At 40.4% G+C, this 18,874-nt stretch overlaps 1 protein-coding gene across 1 annotated transcript in view; it reads left to right on the top strand.

Annotated features, from left to right (window-relative positions):
- The window catches only part of ankrd27 (ankyrin repeat domain 27 (VPS9 domain)), a 37,775-nt gene extending 19,125 nt beyond the window's left edge, over positions 1-18,650 (top strand). The window contains exons 10-28 of the mRNA XM_017440373.3: positions 471-549; positions 2,121-2,253; positions 2,332-2,424; positions 3,806-3,927; positions 5,577-5,659; positions 6,423-6,538; positions 7,270-7,362; positions 8,437-8,634; positions 11,329-11,382; positions 13,497-13,613; positions 13,699-13,743; positions 13,812-13,925; positions 14,017-14,211; positions 14,686-14,805; positions 14,898-15,071; positions 16,524-16,617; positions 16,704-16,785; positions 16,885-16,948; positions 17,681-18,650. Coding sequence (XP_017295862.1) covers positions 471-549; positions 2,121-2,253; positions 2,332-2,424; positions 3,806-3,927; positions 5,577-5,659; positions 6,423-6,538; positions 7,270-7,362; positions 8,437-8,634; positions 11,329-11,382; positions 13,497-13,613; positions 13,699-13,743; positions 13,812-13,925; positions 14,017-14,211; positions 14,686-14,805; positions 14,898-15,071; positions 16,524-16,617; positions 16,704-16,785; positions 16,885-16,948; positions 17,681-18,154 — 2,450 coding nt within the window. The 3' untranslated portion in view covers positions 18,155-18,650. The remainder of the gene's footprint in view (positions 1-470; positions 550-2,120; positions 2,254-2,331; positions 2,425-3,805; positions 3,928-5,576; positions 5,660-6,422; positions 6,539-7,269; positions 7,363-8,436; positions 8,635-11,328; positions 11,383-13,496; positions 13,614-13,698; positions 13,744-13,811; positions 13,926-14,016; positions 14,212-14,685; positions 14,806-14,897; positions 15,072-16,523; positions 16,618-16,703; positions 16,786-16,884; positions 16,949-17,680) is intronic.
- Positions 18,651-18,874: the final 224 nt, after the last annotated feature.

Here is an 18,874-nt window from a genome sequence, read left to right as displayed (position 1 = left end):
GTGTAAAGACTTGACAGAAAATGACATGGAATCCAGATTTTTGCACAGCTTTTGGCTTTTAAAGACTATGGTCTTAAACTTTTGATCAGCTGAAAAAAATCATGTTTGAGTGTAAATGCAGTTTGCAGAAAATTCCCTGTTCAAAAGTTCTTGTCTCTTGCACTGATTTTTTCCTTTAACATTGTGAAGCTCTACTTAGAACCTTCTTAAGATCCAATAGTGCAAAATGCAAATTTTTTGACTGATCTTAAGATTTTGATCAGGAGTGTATATGTCTGTTAATATGGTGTTTATGTATGCATATATGGTGAAAATACCATTTAGTCTGCTCAGTGGTGTGACATTTGGCAGCAGCTGAAGGTTGTCCTCCAGTTTGAGCAGACAGTGTCTGCCTGTGGTTGGGATATGAAAAGTAAAAACTGAATGTTTTATATGAATTTGTTGATTATTTTTGTGCCGTTTCATCACAGTGAGTATCGAAGCTGTGAGTGCAGACGACCTCCTCTCTGTTGTCCTCTACCTCCTGGTGAAGACAGAAATCCCCAACTGGTGAGCACATTCATTGTGAACTTTTAACTAACATCTAAAACCAAATGACTAACAAACAGGAGGGAAGAAAACCATTTCAGGTGACATCTTCATGAAACAGGACAAAATTCAACATGTTGCGTCAGACTTTAAAGGCACTGATAATGGTTGTTTCTATCTTTACAGTCTGTCTACTGGCTGAGAAATAAGTTTTAGTCAAGTGTTCTTCCAGAAAAGGATTTTAGATGTTCATCGTCCAAGGAGCCAGACATTGTTGGCTGTTTGTCAAGATTTGTCCCTGCACCTGACTATCTGCTGGTCAACACATGAACAACAAAAAGATGAGCTGAAATTAGTTCAGGCTTTTTGTTCCTAGAAGCCAGTCACAAATGCAATTTGGTCCCATGTCTTCAGCTGAATCAGTGAAAAACACAGATAACAGTTTGATGAACAGAAAATTAGATTTTAGCTCCAACAACATGATTCTTAGAGCTATTAGATAAGAACTTATCATAGATGATGCATTCCTCAGATCCTGTTTCAGACTTTTGATTTGTTCCTGCTTCCTAAAAACACAACTTTCAGATCTTGTTTACCTGGTTGAGAAATTTTTTTAGACTTGGCTCTTCTTCTTTTGATCTCTTAATTTACAAAAGAAAAAAAAAAGATATATATATTTATTCAGTGATTGTTACAGATTTTTTGAAGGGCTAACACTACAGTAACACCCCCCACATTGGCTCCTACCCCTATCAAACTAGTGAAGCGAAATCAGGGGAGCTGGTTCCTATCTCCAGTGGTCACTGTGCGAGAGGCGGGGTACGCCTTGGTAGGATCTCCAGTTTAACACAGGACAAAGAGGAAAACAGAAAATAATAAATAAATAATAATATGAATAAAATTACCTACGCACAGGCACATCACTGTGGTCCTCAGTTCAGAATGATCTGACAATCTGTACCTTTAACATCTGACAGAAAGTGTTTTCAGGTCATTTAAAGAGATTCAGCTTTACCAACCAAAGTCGACCTGTTTTTTTCCCCCCTTCAATTTAAGGAAATAAAGGACCTCTTTAATCCAACTTGTATATGTAGGTGGAGCTGCAGACTTTCAGTTTAATTTAATTTAGTCTCCTGACCAGCAGAGTTGTGAATGCAATTAAGTCCTTTTTAGCAGAAGAGAGATCAAGTGAAGCAGTTAAGACATTAGGAGTGATATCCTCTCCTGTTACATGAGATAACATGAGAAAAAATTTCAGACCAGAATCTTTTCATGGAGAGACGGTAAAAGTTCAATGGGGTGCTGTGTTGTGGTGAAATCATATTTGGTTTGCAAAGACATTCTTTCTTTATATGCATATACCCACTGCAACCGCTCAATCAAACTGATAAACCTCCTTGAATGAGAAGCCAAATGTCTACAGCTACAGAATAGAAGTCCAGTTGTTTGACCTTTTTGGACATTATGAAGCTTTTGAGACTTGATGTTATCGTTAAACTGTTTTGTTTTGTAATATAGCAATGCAATAATGCCTTAGCTATAGAAAATGTTTTGTAGCTTTGTAAGTTGTTTGTTGTTGTGTGCTATTTCAGGATAGCCAACTTGAGCTACATCAGAAACTTCTGCTTCAGCCACTCCAGTAAAGATGAGCTCAGCTACTGTCTGAGCACCTTTGAAGCAGCAGTGGAGTTCATCAACCTGGGGAAGTTGCAGGAAGTACACTGTGTAAGACATACTCACTGCTCACACACACAGTACCTTTAAGAACAGCTGTGGGAACAGTTCTTTCCTCTTCCCCTTCAGGTCTCTGGGGAATTTAATGACAGGACCCTGTTTAAGAAGAGGATGAGTCTGCTGAATCATAACACTGAAACACCCATCCATTGTCTTTTTGAGGTGAGCTGAACTCGCATCTTTAAATCCATCAGCTTCTTTAACACAGTTACCAAATAAACTGGACCACATCACTTTGTTCTCCTTCAAACAACCATGCCCTCTTTTAGGTGAAAACAAATTGTGTTTACCGTAGTACCCAAGAAAAGGGCGAAGCTTTGTGCAGTGGTAAAATACCTGGATGACTTTCTTTATTCTGTGTGGGGGTAAATGATCCTGTAGATGGAGACAGGATCCCTTTAATGCTGTGGTTCTCTTATTTTTCATGCTGTGCCTCCCTTTTTGGAAGACCCCCCCCCCCNCCTCAGACAGCTGAGACAGGGCTGCCGTGACCTCATCACTCAGTTCAGATGACTGATGTGGCCTTCCCCCCCCCCACACACACACACACACACCAAGTGAATCAAGTGTAGCCGTAAATGGGGGGAAATGGTATAAAATAAAACTCTAGATTTACAAGATTCTTTTTACTTTAAGTGGTCAAAAATTGGGGATTTGTTTTTATGAAATGTTGTCCCTATTATGCTATTTGGAGTGTTTTTATTTTACCAAAATACAGAACAAAAAGGAACTGCACTTCATTAAAAAAAATAAAAAGCACTAGTAATACTAAATTAGTTATATTTTGTTTGATTTTTTTTAAAACTTTTACTATTCACTGAAATTTCAACAGCAGGATATCTTCCATCTCTCCTTTCCTTTGAAGCATCTTTTTTGGTCCACATACACAGGCACACATCACAAGTAAACAGATGTTGGACAAAACCAGTGCATTAGTCTGCCCAAATGATGAATGTCCCACTCAGATCTGCAGTAGTTCTGACCATCCCTGATTTAAAGGGGCACCTCCTCCAGATGACAAACCATTACTCTATTAAAAAGATAAAACTCTTCCTTCTCCACTCCTCATTTCTATCTATGTCATGTGCAGGCTCGGTGTGGACTCAACTCTCACTCCAATCCATCACAAAAACAAAATGTGCCAGAATCATAATAAATATGAATAAGATCTTAAAAAACAGATAAACCTTGAGCTACATTTCAAATTACTTGCTGGACATTTTTAGGTGGCTCAGAACTCAAAATAAGACATTTAAATGAAATGGAGACATCTGTCTTAAGATTTCTGTCCAGAAAGAGTTGAAAGCTGACACTCTGGTCTCAGTCTAGTGTGTTTTTCTTCTAAAATCACCCACAGACACTAAATGTCCTTTGCTCACTGGACGCAGGTACCTTCAAAATCAATCTTGTGTTGTGTTGATCCCAGTCCCAATGCTGGACTCTGCCCTGTGGTACTTATTCATTCACTAGAGACAGTAAAATGGACATTTTTTTCCTCAGACATTCATCTTTTACATTGTCCCATTTTCTGTCTGTGGTTTAGCATATAGCAAATGGAAACGAAGCAGAGGTGGAACATCTTCTGAGTGAAGGCCAGGCTGATGAAGATGTGAAGATGTGTCATCCTCTCTGTTCCTGTGACCTCTGTGACGGCCAACTGTCTGGGTCAGTGTACACTCACACACATTTTGTGTTTTTATTCTTATTAGGACATTGTATTGACTTGTATTCATGGAGGCAGCACAATGATTTAGTGGTTAGCACTGTTGCCTCACAGCAAGAAGGTCGTTTCTGTTTCTGTTTGGACTATGCATGTTCTCCTTGTGTTTGTGTGGGTTTACTCCGGGCACTCCGGTTTCCTCCCTCAGTCTAAAAATATGCATGTTAGGCTGCCTTCAGGCCCAGGCCTCCCTTGAAAAAGAGATCTGAGATCTCAATGGTATTTGCCTGGTTAAATAAAGGTTAATAAAATAAATTAATTTCTGTTGTTCTTAAACCTAACCTAAACTCAATTCACACCTTAGCTCTACACCAAACCCCTAACCCAAAAAGTATGTTTTACCTTATTAGGACCAGACTTTGGTCTACTACTGGTCCTGACAAAGTAGGTGAATATGCCAGAAAAGGTTTTTAAACTGAGGCTGTTACAAACCTTACTTGGTCTAACCAAGTAAGGTTAATCAGTAGATAGGTTGGGGTCAAAAACAATAATCTAAAAAATTTACTAAGCCAACAAATACTAGGCAGAATTAGATAAACCCAGGCTGTCTGACAACTTGGACTGGAACAGACCAAGATCACTAAGATAACAAGTGGCAGCAGGTGAGTTTATAAAGGCATTTGCAGAGGTTCAATCAATTAGGTGATCAGTGCAGCAGGAGGTGCTACATTCTGCTGAAGCTCAGAAAAAAAGGATCAAATTTACACTGCGATAGATCAGTCCTCCTTTCAACATTAAGTTTTTCCATAGTCGCAACCTCTGAGATCACAGTTTTCTGGATTTTCCACTAAAGATGTTCCAGTGCTAGCTCTGGACTTGTGCTAGAGCTGCTTCTTACTTTGTTCATCTTAAGAACCTGGTTGGTTTTCAGCAACCAGTGAGTCAATCCCTCTGCTGTATTCTGAGTTTGTGTAGAGTATCAAAGTGCAGAGAGAAACTTTATGTCCACACATCAGAGGAACAGGACATCCAGGTAATAACCAGTGGTCTGTACCAGTAATTCTCATCTGGACTGGCTTGGGGATCCACCATGGAAAATTTTCAACTTCTCAAATTTATTGAATGATAACATGGTGCAGTTTGAACCTGAGATAGTACAATAGAATATCACAGTATGCCAACACACAGAAACAAGTTTCGTGACACCCCAAACAACCAGTAAGTGGCAATACCAGAGAGAGAAATATTTATTTTACACTCAATTAGCTGCATTTTATTAAAAAACAAAACTCACTTCAGTAACTTCATCTTGTTTTTAAACAAACTCAACACTGCTTTCACAAACATGAAATATTAAGACCAATAACTGAGAAGTAGTTTCAAAAAGATGCAGTTTTAGCAGGGTCCATACTGACTGAATATATAACAAACAATGTCTTATTAAAAAGTTTGAGTCATTTATTCAAACATCTGTGATAACAATCAGAGCATTGATGCATTTTTTTTACATCTTTTGCCCACACAATTCCTGCAACTCACTGAAAACATGTCGTGAGCCACTTTTGGCTCACAACCCACCAGTTGAGAATCACTACTCTACATAATCTGTAACTCTGCATTTGTAAAATAAGGCATGTTCCTGGTTGTGTTTCAGGCGGCTGAATGATCTGTCCATTGTTACCCCGTTCTCCAGAGATGACAGAGGTTACACATCCCTGCACGCTGCTGCTGTCTGTGGTGAGCTACTGCTAACATACATACACACATGCACACACATATGCCCCTTTTCCATTGGCTCCACTTGAGCAGCCCCACTCCACTCCACTCTACTCTGCTTGGCTCTGTAAACAATGCATCGCGTTTCCACCCACCAGTCTGCTCGGTAGTAGAGGAACGCCTCCTTGTGTTGGTGAGAGGGGGGAGGCGGGGTCCAAAGCTGCACCGCGCGCTACCGCATTTGTGTAAACAACGGAAGAGCTATGGACAACTTTGGCCCTGTGTTGTTGCTGTTTTTTGAGCTTCTGGGGATTTTCCTGAAACTTCAGGAAGAGAGGCGCAGTGGAAGAAAAGCTCTGGATGCTGTGATTATTGCACGGAGTTGGACAGCTGTTATCCACCGGACATTTTAGGCTTTACAGCACCTGGGGGACAAACATTGCAGGGTAAGCTAACGCTGTTGTTTATAGTCCTAATACTTCGCTACCGTTCCAAAATTGTCTATCGGTGTTTTCTTCGCTCTTCTTACGCTTCAATCTGACCATACCCACGACCAATGAGTGAACAGGAGCTAGCTTGCGTAACCCACGAAAGCAGGGCCGGCCCGGTTGGACCCTGCTTTGAAGCAGAGCCAAAAAGTGCTGGGGCTGGCCTCGAAAAAGGCCCGTGGAAACGCTTGCAAAGTGAGCCGGAAAAGGGGCAATGGTGTGTGTGTCTGTGTGTAAAACATGGTGGGAGCATCGTTTCAATAAAAACTAAAGCTTGCTTGTGTTTGATGTTTCAGGTCAGGCTCAGCTCATCGACATGCTGGTACGAAAAGGAGCGTCAGTTAATGCTACAGACTACCATGCCTTCACACCTCTGCACCTGGCCTGTCAGCGTGGATACCAGGGGGTCTCTGTAAGCTCTCACTAACACCCCCACACTGTGCTTCAGTGTCCACACGGGAGTTGGTCTGTGACAGGAATGGGTTTTACCTGAGAAGGATCAGGAGGCACATAGGAGGGGTTTTTCTGTTGTTGCATTGATGATTACACTCACCAGCAATTTTACTAGGTACACCTTGCTAGTTCTGGGTTGGACTCCTTTTTTGCCTTCAAAACTGCCTTAATTCTTCATGTCATAGATTCAACAAGTTGTTGGAAACATCGCTCAAAAGATTTGCCCCATATTGACTAGATAGGGTCATGCAGTCGCAGCAGTTAGCTGCACATCTACGATGCTAATCTGCTGCTTTAATTCTTATTTTTTATTCAGGACAGTTATTGTCCATTTTTGCTGGATGAAATGTTTGCTCATATCTTTTTTTTTTTGCTTGATGTGAATAAAGTAAAATATCTTCTAGTTCTGATACTCTGGATAATTGTTGTTACAATTTATTTGTTTAACTTCTTTAGTCAGAGTCAGAGAACTTCTTCAGTCCTGCGTTTTCTGAAACTTAAGCAGGTCCAGGCACAGTTAAAAGGTCATGACTTAGACATAGTATTGAAGAAGTTTTGTTTTGTATTGTTTTTTTCAAACAAACTTGGAATGGTCTGTAAAAAGCAAATAAAAAATCAATTTGATGTTATGTAGCATTAAAACTGTTCAGGTTGAAGTCATGTGATCTATGCTCCTTCCCCTCTGTCCAGCTGCTGCTGCTGCACTACAAGGCCAATGCTGATGCTCAGGACAACAACGGCAACACGCCGCTTCACCTCGCCTGCATGCACGGACATGAGGACGTATGTCAATCACTCTTTTTTTTTTTTCACCAACAGAATGTTTCATGTTCAGATGCAGAGTGTCAGCGTTGCGTGGATTGTGTTCATGCAACTCACAGATGTGAGAATTCTGTTTTTTCTCATTCTTATTCTTTGTAAATGTTTGACATTAAAACCGTTTATATTCAAGATCTTTTAGAAGCTTTCTTCACAGAGATTCAGACAGATAAAGCAAAATGAAACATGTAGACTGAAGCAAACATTATGATTGTTAAAAGAGAGTGTAATCTGTAGGTATTTAATTCAGCTTACCCATCTTGAGTGTAATACAGCACCTTCAGAAAGTATTCAGACCATAGACTTCTTTTATAGACCTCACGTCTCCTCCTTCTCTTGTTATCGGGACTTGAAGCCAGCAGGACCCTGTTTACAGAAGCTGCCATGTTGGGTTTTTGGAACCAGAGTCTGTCCACTAACACTGTGGGGCTTTAGGCCCGCCTACTCCTCTGCACTCAATCATGGCGTCACATGACCTCTAATCCTCACGTGGACTCCAGTAAAGGTGTAGAAACATCTCAGCAGAGATCAGGAAAAATGAGAGGAACCTGAGCTCAATTTCAAGTGTTGTTGCAAAAGGTTTCACATTTAGATAAGTGCATTTAGAAACCTTATCTAAATGTGATATTTCAGTTTTATTAAAAATAATAATAATAAATTATGTTTTTACTTGGTCATTGTGTAGTACTGGGTGTAGATTAAGAAAAAAATTATTTTAATTGATTGTAGCATCAGGCTGCAACATAATAAAACTACGGTACATGAAATGAAGAGGGTCTGAATACTTTCTGAAGCTGCTGTTAGACTTAGAGCCCAACTCTGATCTCATTATGGAATGCAAATTTTTCATTGTCTAATAAGTTTTGTTTTGCTAATTGGGTAAAACACACAATAAAAATGCACTCAGGCAAATCATTGTTATTTTTAATGAACTTACTTGAACTAGAATGTTTTTATAACAGTGACCCAGTTCAGACCTCGCTGTGATTAACAGAGAGCATCTCCTGTGGTGTTGGTTCTGTTTGTTCTTCTCCTCAGTGTGTGAAGGCCTTGGTCTACTACGACGTCCATACTTGCCACCTGGACATCCAGAACGATAAAGGTGACACAGCGCTGCACATGGCAACCCGCTGGGGTTATGAGGGGATCATCCAGGTGCTGCTAGAGAACGGGGCGAGCACCCACATCTTCAACAAGAACAAAGAGTCTCCTCTGCATTGTGTACTCAACTCAAAGGTCAGAGGGCAGATGGGCTACAGAGTCAGATGTGTGTCCCTGAGCATGCAGAAACTTTAAAGTGTTGAATCTACAAAGATAGATAAATGTAGGTTTTCAGTTTGAAGGATGGAAAACCGCACAGCCCTCTGATAGAGCAGAACTCTCTTCACCAGGCGTGTTCCAAAAAACAGTTTCAAGGTGTACCATGGTATTAAAAAGTCATGGTATCACCAATAAGTTTTCAGTCGTATCATTCCTACTGTTTAAATGCATTTGAATGAGATATCAGAGACATTTTGGTCCGAGCCGTCATTCACTTGTGTACAGAAGGAAGAGTTTAGAGGAAGGAAAATCCTCTCAACTTTTATTCTTTTCTTTTATTCTCATTAAAGAAGACAATGTTGGTTAGTTGAACATTTTATCCAGCAGTTATGGCTCATCTATCACAGGAACAATACTCATTTCTCTTCAAGGTACCACTGTTTTGAAACACACGTTTGCAACAAGCTGCAAGAGTGAACATGTTAGCATATTATACAGCCTACTAGGGCTAATAACCAGCTAATTAATTCCTAATATCAGCTAAGTTATTTGACAAAGAGCAGAAAAACAGAGAAGTAATAAAAGTACAACTACTTTAGAATGATAATAAACTATAAAAGTAAGGTGCAGCCATTTGTCTCTGGTGTTTTCTCTGACACTATATTGTATTGAATTACAAGTTTAAATTTATTCTCAATACTTGTGATTAAATTGAAATTTTAGCCTTGATCCTTAATATAATCAGAAATCAAAACACTCATAAAACTGCTTGGTTTAAATTGGTTTAAAATCTGTTTTGAGTTTAGGAAAAAGCCAACAGATTTTAAGTAGACTGTCAACATATTCTTTGTGTTTTCTAAGATTACTCATCTATATCTGTACGGAAGCGCATTGCTATCACGCAGGAAAAAAAAAAATTTGAACGCTATCACGTTAAAACGTGATATGTATCTTGTTAAAACGTGATAATTATCTTGTTAAAACGTGATACGTATCTTATTAAAACCTGTTAAGCATTATTTATGATTTATTTTGGAGAGAGGAAGTCTTTTATTTTGAAGAATGCTTAACAGGATCTAGTTTTGTCTTTTGCTGCTATCTAGCCTTCTGTTGATTTCGGTTGCTTGGTTACGAACAGTCGTTGCCGTTATTCACCTATTGAACAGTTCAATACAAATTTGAGCAGAAAATGTTCAGCAAATACAGCTGAGCCTCCGTTATAATCGCTCTTTAGCCATTTCCCGAATCAGAAGCTACAATCGAAAGCCAACTTCAGCTTCGATCCAGACAGTCAGTTAGGAACGCCGCCACAGCTAGAGGACCGGACTGACGTTTCCTTCTGTGCAGTCCCGTTCTGTTTAGAATCCTGGTCAGAGTAGCATACTATTTATGGTTTTAACCACAGTGCAAAGCAGCATCCGTATCCGTGTAGACCAAACATGAAGGGAAACCTGACCAATTCCTGTTAGCCACTGTACTAGCCTAGCATAGTACCGCCACTTCCTGGACATAAAATTTTCACGTTTAAACAAGATACGTATCACGTTTTAACAAGATAATTATCACGTTTTAACAAGATACGTATCACGTTTTAACGTGATAACGTTCGAATTTTTTTTTCCTGCGTGATAGCAATGCGCTTCTGTAATATCTGTGTATAAAAATTAAAAGAATGATAAATATTTTATTTTGTATAGTTATACTTTCATACCTTTTAAAATAATCTTTAATAAGATATACGTGTTTGTATTTAGGCAGCTAAATTAATAGTTGATTTTTTTTTAAAGTAAATAAATTATAAGATACATTTTTGTCTTAATACTTTAAAACTAGTGTTTCTGCTCACAGTTATACCATCAGAATCTCATATCAGTCCATACCCACTCCTGACTTGTTTTATTTCAGATTTAGATTTAAAGCAAACATCTACCTCAACTGAGAGTTCTGAAGAAACCTTTATTCTGTAGATCAACTATCTGAACAACAGTTTCAGTTTAAAAAAAAATGTTTCTGATAATCCACTGCTCTTTGAGACAGTTTGTGACAGACGATGAATCCGGGCTGTTCTCTGATCAGTCCGTATTGTTTCTGCAGTCCTGCTTTTTTACCTTTGCAGATCTGCTGGACTCAAAACTGAACATCAACAGAATCAGAAAAAGGGAGACAAAGTTGTTCTGTCTCTTTAGAACAGACAATTTCTGACAAAAGAAAAACTCAGTCATTGTTTTAAAATCCACAAAACTGATGAGAATCAAATAAATCCACAAGACAAAAATAAACTGTATAATTTAGTTTTCATTCCTAAATTCAAAAGGCATGTCTGTGAGATGGAAGCTATTGGTGTTTGTAGTTCAGATGAAGTCCTGTTTTTGTTGTTGAGGCTCATTATGTTTCCTCTGAACCACCACACAGTCAGTCAGTCCTGTAAACGCACTGATTTAAAAGAAAAGTTTCTGAGAATGGTTCAGCTGCTCGCTCCATGGAGACAGAACTGACTGATCCTCTCAGGTCTGAACATGTCTTTTGATCCTAATAGTTCTTTTTTTCTTTACCTTCTCTTCCTTTCTGGGTCACGGGGGGAGCTGGTTCCCATTTCCAGCTGTCACTTTGTGAGTGGCGGGGCACATAAATAAATAAAAGGCTCATCTTGATGGTTTTTTTTTTCTGTAGATCCTCCTGCTTTTCCAGTCTTTGGAGAACGACCATCAGTCCAGCAGCGTTGATGTGAGTATAATCTGTTTTCATCAAGAAATAAAACTGAAAAAAATGATATAATCTCTTTCTTGCGCAAAATCTTTTTTTCAGTCTTTAGTTTTTCTCCTTAATTTTAGGAAACACTCATTTATTCAGCTACTAAATTAGTAATGTGATTAACTGCAGTAAATGACTCTTGCTAAGAGGTCCAAAGTACTTAAGCACTCTTGTTACTACTCACCTGTTATGCTTCTGTTTCTGTCACAAGCTTTGATTCTCATCTCCTCTCAGAGGGTGGAGAGCTCGACTCAGTCAGGAATATTGTGTGGTCAGTTTGGTAGCAGTACATCAAAAGTGCCCCCAAAAAATGTCCCCATAGACAACAATGGAATTTATACTGAACAAAAATATAAACACAACACTTTTGCTTTTGGTCCTATTTTTCACGAGCTGAATTCAAAGAGCTAAGATTTTTTTCTATGTAAACAATAGGCCTTTTTCTCTCAAATATTGTTCACAAATTGGTGTAAATCTGTGTTAGTGAGGACTTCTCCTTTGCTGAGATAATCCATCCACCTTACAGGTGTGGCATATCAAAATGCTGATTAGACAACATGATTATTGCACAGGTGTGCCATAGGCTGACCACAATAAAAGGCCACTCTAAAAAATGTGCAGTTTAATCTCACAGCACAATGCCCCAGATGCTGAAAGTTTTTAGGGCATGTACAATTGGTATGCTGACTGCAGGAATGTCCACCAGAGCTGTTGCTTGTAAAGTGAATGTTCATTTCTCTACCACAAGCTGTCTTCAAAGACGTTTCAGAGAACCTGTTAGTACATCCAACCGGTCCCAGAACTGCACTGCAGACCACGTGTAACTACACCAGCCCTGGACCTCCACATCCAGCATTTTCACCTTCAAGATTGTCTGACACCAGCCACCTGGAAAACAGCTGCAACAATTGGTTTGCTTTACCATATGCCTTCAAATGCTCACATTCGATGGCATGTTGGAGAGGTGTTCTCTTCATGGATGAATCCTAGTTTTCACTGTACAGGGAAGATAGCAGATGTATGCATGAGCAGTTTGCTGTTGTCTACGTTTTGAATCAAGTGGCCCGTGGTGGTGGTGGGGTTATGGTATAGGGAGGCATATATTATGGACAACGAACACAGGTGCATTTTATTGATGGCATTTTGAAAGCACAGAGATACCATGATGAGATCCCCATTGTTGTGCCATTCATTCACAACCATCACCTCTTGTTACAACATGATAATGCACAGCCCCATGTTGCAAGGATCTGTGCACAATTCCTGAAAGCTGAAAACATCCCAGCTCTTGCACGACCAGCATACTCACTGGACATGTCACTCATTGAGCATGTTTAGGATGCTCTGGATGGGTGTATACAACAGCGTGTTCCAGTTCCTGATGATATCCAGCAACTTTGCACAGTCATCGAAGAGGAGTGGACCAACATCCCACAGGCCACAGTCAACAACCTGATCAACTCTATGAGAAGATGTGTTGCACTGCATGAGGCAAATGGTGGTCACTCCAGATACTGACGGGTGTACTGACCCCCTGGACCTCCCGATAAAGTGAAAGCAAACATTTTAGAGTGGCCTTTTATTGTGGCACACCTGTGCAATTATCATGCTGTCTAAGCAGCATGTTTATTGCTCTTTGACTCTTTGTCTTTCTTGGCTAAATAGATTTTTTAAATGTTTTTTTGAGAATGATCCAGGTAAATGAATATTACTATGAAGAAATTATATGAATATTTACTGATTATCCAAATGAGACAAAAGCTGAAGTTGAGTAATATTTTATGTGATGATACAACAAGTGATGCAACACAATCACAGCTGGTGTAAAGAAATAGGAGGACTACGTGGGGGAGCATACTCCATAGTGATATACTGAGCAGATGCTTAAAGAAGAACTCAGGTTCTCCTGATTTGATGCATAACATTGTATATATAATGTTATGTTTATATAATTCAACTACAACAGAGAAGTTTTTCAGATTCTAATCAGGCACTGAAGCAGAAGTCATCTTCACCTTTTGATTTTGTCTGTTTTCTTTGAGAGAAGATGTTCAGCCTTCATCCATGTCTGTGTTTTGTCCTCTCAGTCTCCTGGGGGCTCCCCGCTGACCTCAGACTGCAGCAGCCGCCGCTCCTCTGTCTCCAGCACATCTTCTCTGGGTTCAGAGACCAGACCCGAGTCCGAGCGAGTCCGACACAGAGAGGTGAGACCAGTCCAGCTACTGTCGTCTGAAACAGAACCTGAGCTGCAGCAGTGATGGTGGTTGATGGTGTGTGTTTGTCTGACAGGTGGAGAAGCTGCTGAGGGCTGTCGCTGATGGAGATGTGCAGATGGTAAGTTCAAGGAACACCCATTTATTTTGGACATTTCATGCACAGGAGTCACGATGTGTGCGTCTCAGGTGCGGTACCTGTTGGAATGGACAGATGAAGAGGAGGATGAAGAAGAGATACATTTGGAGGTGCCAGTCTGCCATCCACTGTGTCAGTGTCCGAACTGTGCTCCTGCGCAGAAGGTCCGAAATATTTCTGAGTGATGTGTAGCTGTCAGGATGGGTCGTGTCGGTGAGGGGTCTGGTATTTATTGATGTTTTTGATGTCCCTCAGCTGTTGGTGCAACAGGCAGGAGCTCTCAGTGTGAACAGCTGTAACGCCGAAGCGTTTACCCCCCTCCATGTAGCCGCCCTGCACGGCCACAATGCACTGGCTGCGATACTGATTCGTCATGGGGCCAACGTCAACGCTCGCACCAACCAAAGCACCACGCCGCTTCACCTGGCCAGCCAGAACAGCCACATTCAGGTAGGACCCAAGAGCTCTTCACTTGGGCTCAATGCTAATGCTATTTCTTTTTACCCTTTTAATTCAAGTTAAGTGAGACTTCTGCATTGTGCTTTTATTTATTTTTTTATTCTTATAGTCAATTGTAAACTTGTTTTTGTTTTTCACAGTACTATTATTATTTTGCATGCTACTATAGCTATATATTTAACTTTTATTTGTTCAGCACTTTATTCAACCTATGCTGTTTTAAATGTGCTTTATAAATAAAGTTGGAGTTGGATTGATCTTCAGGAGTTCCAGCAGTCAAAGTAAAGAGGGTGTTTTCATCTAAAAAAGAGAGGGAAAGTTTTGTGCAGACGCTCATGTGTGAACAGATATTATCTATCGATCGACTGATCGACCTACTGACTGACTTGTTTGTAAAACACGATCAGTTTCTAAAAAGTCCCTTGGTGAATACTGGTGCTAAAATCTTGTGGTTTTGATGTTCAGGTGGTGAGGTTTCTGCTGGAGTGTAATGCTAAGCTAAACAAGAAGGATCATTATGGGAACACGAGCCTGATCTACGCATGTCTCCATGGAAACCTGGAGACAGCCGGCACACTGTTACAGGTACACACACACACAAACACACACACTGACTCAAAGACGATGCAGCGTCCAGATGTGATGACCTGACCCAAACACCTGGACTGTGTGTGCAGAGTCACGCATTGGTGAATGTAGCCAACCATCAGGGGAACACGGCTCTCCATGAGGCGGTACGAGGAGGACACCAGGCTGTGGTGGAGCTGCTACTGAGGAGCGGAGCCTCACCTGGACTCAGGAACAAGAGGCAGAGGACTCCACTGGACTCTGCTTATGAACTTGGTGGCAAGGTGCTCACACACAGACACACACACACTGCAGAGACATAAGGCCAGCAGGCTCAGAGTCTGTTTTACATTCAGACTCTAAAAAAACATCTCAGATGGGATCAACAGTAGCTAGAAGGCTTATCAGCTCCAAACAAAATAGAGGGTTTAGGTAAGCATAAATACAGTAAAGTATAAAAACTACAGAAAACCAGAATAAAACTCATTTTACTTAGACTGTATTTTATTACAGACTGTTTGAAATCAAGATATTTCTTACATTGTCCCATTTACTAAATTATCACCTTTACCAGTGGGCCAGTGGACACATTTTAATTAAACTCCTAAAAAGTAATAATTTGATATACATTTACATCTGATTAAGCTTTGGAGTCAACCTGATTGAAGATGGCCACCACAGCTGACTGACTTTAGCAAACACAAACAGCTAGAGCTCAGTACATTTTACAGATATTGATCTAAACTTTGGTGTGGTAAGTCAGTATCTCACTGTTTGTCCAGCCAGTTTTTGAAAATCTCAGTTTATTTTTGTTTGCCGGCCTTATAAAACTGTATTCTAGGCTCGGCCCACTTTGTGCCCACTCTAGCATTCATTCCTTGTGTCTGTAGTTCTGTCTAAGGATTTCAGATGTTATTGGAAAAAATAAAATTCCCATCATGCAGAAGTCTTATCAGAGGGAATTTGATGGACATCCAGTCTTCGTCGTTAAATAATATAGTTGCTCTGCTGCTGAAACTGGTTTGTTGTAGTTTTTTGATTTATTTGAACTAAATTGGAATGAAAGGCAATGAAATTTGTTGCTTTGAAAGAAATTTTGCAATGATTCATGTTTTTGTAATTCACACAGATCTTAAATTTGAACCATAATGGTCTTAAAGTCTTAAATGTAACTAACTAGAACTTGCTGAAATAAGTGGATGAATTTTAATGAAGCTCTCAGAAAGTAATCATTAGATGCACATCTACAACTGATTGACTTTTGGACTGAACCTGATTCAAGATGGCCGCCACAGCAAATAAATCCTAGCCATGACAAAAATTATTAAAATTAGGTCAGGTTTTATAGATATGGAGCTAAAATATTATGTGGTAGTAGCTGAGAGTCATTTCCAACACTGTCAACACTGAGCATGACATTTTACAGTATCAGACTCAGTGGTCAGTGCTGCAGTCTTGTAATCCTGAGGTTGCAGGTTTGAGTCCAGGTTGCTGCAGGAAGGGCATCCGGCGTAAAAACAATTGCCAAATCGTTTGTGTGAGGTTGCTTGCTGTGGCAACCCCTGAGTAAGGGAGCAGCCGAAAGAACTTACCTTAGATTTTGACCAAAAGGGTTACGACTCCATAATTTTTCATCATAAGATGATCTCAGTTTAAAACTCTGGCACGTAAGGCGACAGGCGATAGGCCTGCTCTTAAATAATGATGCCTTCAATTTGATGTGTTCTCTTGCGAAGAACACCGAGATCTTGAGAGCTCTGCAGAAGGCATCCGGACTGTCCCCCGACGCCGAACCGATCAAACTCCTGTCTGTGCCCAAAGGAGCCCTGGGTGAGTCGTAGCATCAGTAGCACCTCTTCACTCAGTCTCAGCCCGCCAAACACGCGGTTCTGATCCAGGTTTTGTGAATGTTGCAGCTCATTCGTTTGTTCAGCGTCTGAGGCAGCAGGACTCGTCAAGCAGCAGCAGGAGACACAAACTGGCCCAGTCCATCAGCAGGTAGACTGCCAACAAGTCCCACCACCTCTGACGAATGCAGAAACTAAAGAAATGGCTGGTTTTAATGACCTCTGTGTGTTTGGATGTGCCTCCGTTCAGGATGCAGCACGTGAGGAAAGGTTTATCCGGCTCACCCCCCAGGAGCCCCCCAGGTCTCCCCCAGGTACACTATATAATCTTTTATTTTTTTCTCTTTATCTAAACTATTGTCAGTTTAAAAAGTGTTAACTTGTTTTTGTCACGTTTTGTCTCCAAGGTGCTGTTTTGGACTGAGTTTTTAAAAAAATGAAGAACCTCCACCTTGTTAGAACAATAACAGACTTCTCCATCAGCCTCTGATTAATCAATAATTAAGAGAAATTAAAAAAATGTTCAATCACCTTTAGAACCATAATAATAAAGTCTAATTTAAGGACAAAAACTGACAAATAGAAAGTTAGGTTTTCGATACGATCACAGTATTTGTTTCTGCAAAGAGGCTTTTTTTTATTGTATTATCTGTAAAAAGGACAACACTACAGCTCAATTTGTAAAAAAAATAAAAAATACAGAACATATCTGTATAAATGAGGGCTGATGTTGTCTTATTACAGTATTTGGGGCTCGGTGTTTTATCTTCAGTCATCTTCATTTTGCTAGTGTTTTTCATGTTTACTTTTGAAAAACTTAAGTGGATTACTGATGTTACTGCAGTGGGACGTTTCATTGTGTTGTTAATTTATTTAAGTGCATCCTGTCAGCTGACAGTTTTCAGACACAAATAGGTCTGTTTTTTGGGGTCTTACTGGAATTTGAATCTCAGATTTTAAACTGGATCTTAGTCTTTGAACAGAATCTTAGTCCTCTAACTGGATCTTTGTCCTTGAACTGGATCTTTTATGGTTTTTCTCTGCAGGTGAATCCAGACCAGAGGAGACTGAAGCGAGGGAAGACAGTGGAAGTCAGCAGCTTCTTAAAAAGCTCCAATGCTCGATCTCATCTCAAAGATCGGCCCCTGGGTCGCAGTCACACCCTGGACTCTGGAGCATCTGTCTCCGTTTTGAGACAGAGTACATCAGAAGTGGGGACTGAATCTCTCAGCCCTCCCATCTCTAAAAATGCCGAAGGACCTCTGCCAGCAGCTGGTCGGACCTCCACATGGGCAGACCACACACAACCTGACACTTACGAGGCTTCCAACTGCAGCACAGCCAGCAAGGACCCCCATTCAGCTGGCCCTGAAACCAGACTCGCCCCAACAGATCACCATGAGGAACCTTTTGACGCCCCCAGCCAGAGTGTCCTGCCTGAAAACGACCCTGTTCTGCCTCAGACAGAAGCTGCTATCCTGCACTTAGACATCCTAAAGGAAGAGTCCAATCCACCCTGACCCCCTACAGTCCAAACTGCCCCCCCCCCTCCACCCCACAGTAATAACGAGAAACAAGTGGACTCAAGGAGTCTGGGCTGAGTTGAGCATGAAAATAAAAAGACTTTTTGGTTTTCTTGTGTTCAAAATTGTGCAAATGAAAACAGAAAGCAGATAACCAGAGGTAACCTGATGTAACCAGAGGTAACCAGAGACCTGTTTCCTTCACTAAGATTCACTAAAAACTAAAACCACCTTCCTGATATGCACTCAGACCTTCTGCAGCTGAATTGATTTCTCCTTCATTTTTCTACCCAGGTGACTCTTGGACTCATCTACATGTGTTTTACACGCATTCTTTATTTTCTACCTGATTTCCAGTGTTAGTTTTTGATTAGCAGCAGTTAAAGCTTTTATCAGCTGATACCAGTAACTCTGCTCCAATCCAACACTGGTCAGGAGGATTTAATCTGTAGAGCTCTTTGCTTTTTAAATAAAACAACTTTTCCAACTGTCATCTGTCTCCAGTTTACTCTAGAGACTGTTTCTGTGTTCATACCATGAGACAGAGATCAGCGTGATGATGGATCGGTGTGAGGAGGCAAATTTGATCTGAAACAGCCCAGAGCAGACAGATGAGCATTAATCATACACTTCTGTCACTGAAGTTAAAAGAGGAAATATTATTAGAGTCCTGCTCAGACAACAAATGTGTGTGTTTAGGTCAGGAGAAATGTGTTA

This window comes from Kryptolebias marmoratus, linkage group LG11 (genome assembly GCF_001649575.2).
Source record: "Kryptolebias marmoratus isolate JLee-2015 linkage group LG11, ASM164957v2, whole genome shotgun sequence".
Lineage (NCBI taxonomy): Eukaryota > Metazoa > Chordata > Actinopteri > Cyprinodontiformes > Rivulidae > Kryptolebias > Kryptolebias marmoratus.
Note: the sequence above shows the minus strand (reverse complement) of the source record. Positions and strands in the feature narration are given on the sequence as shown.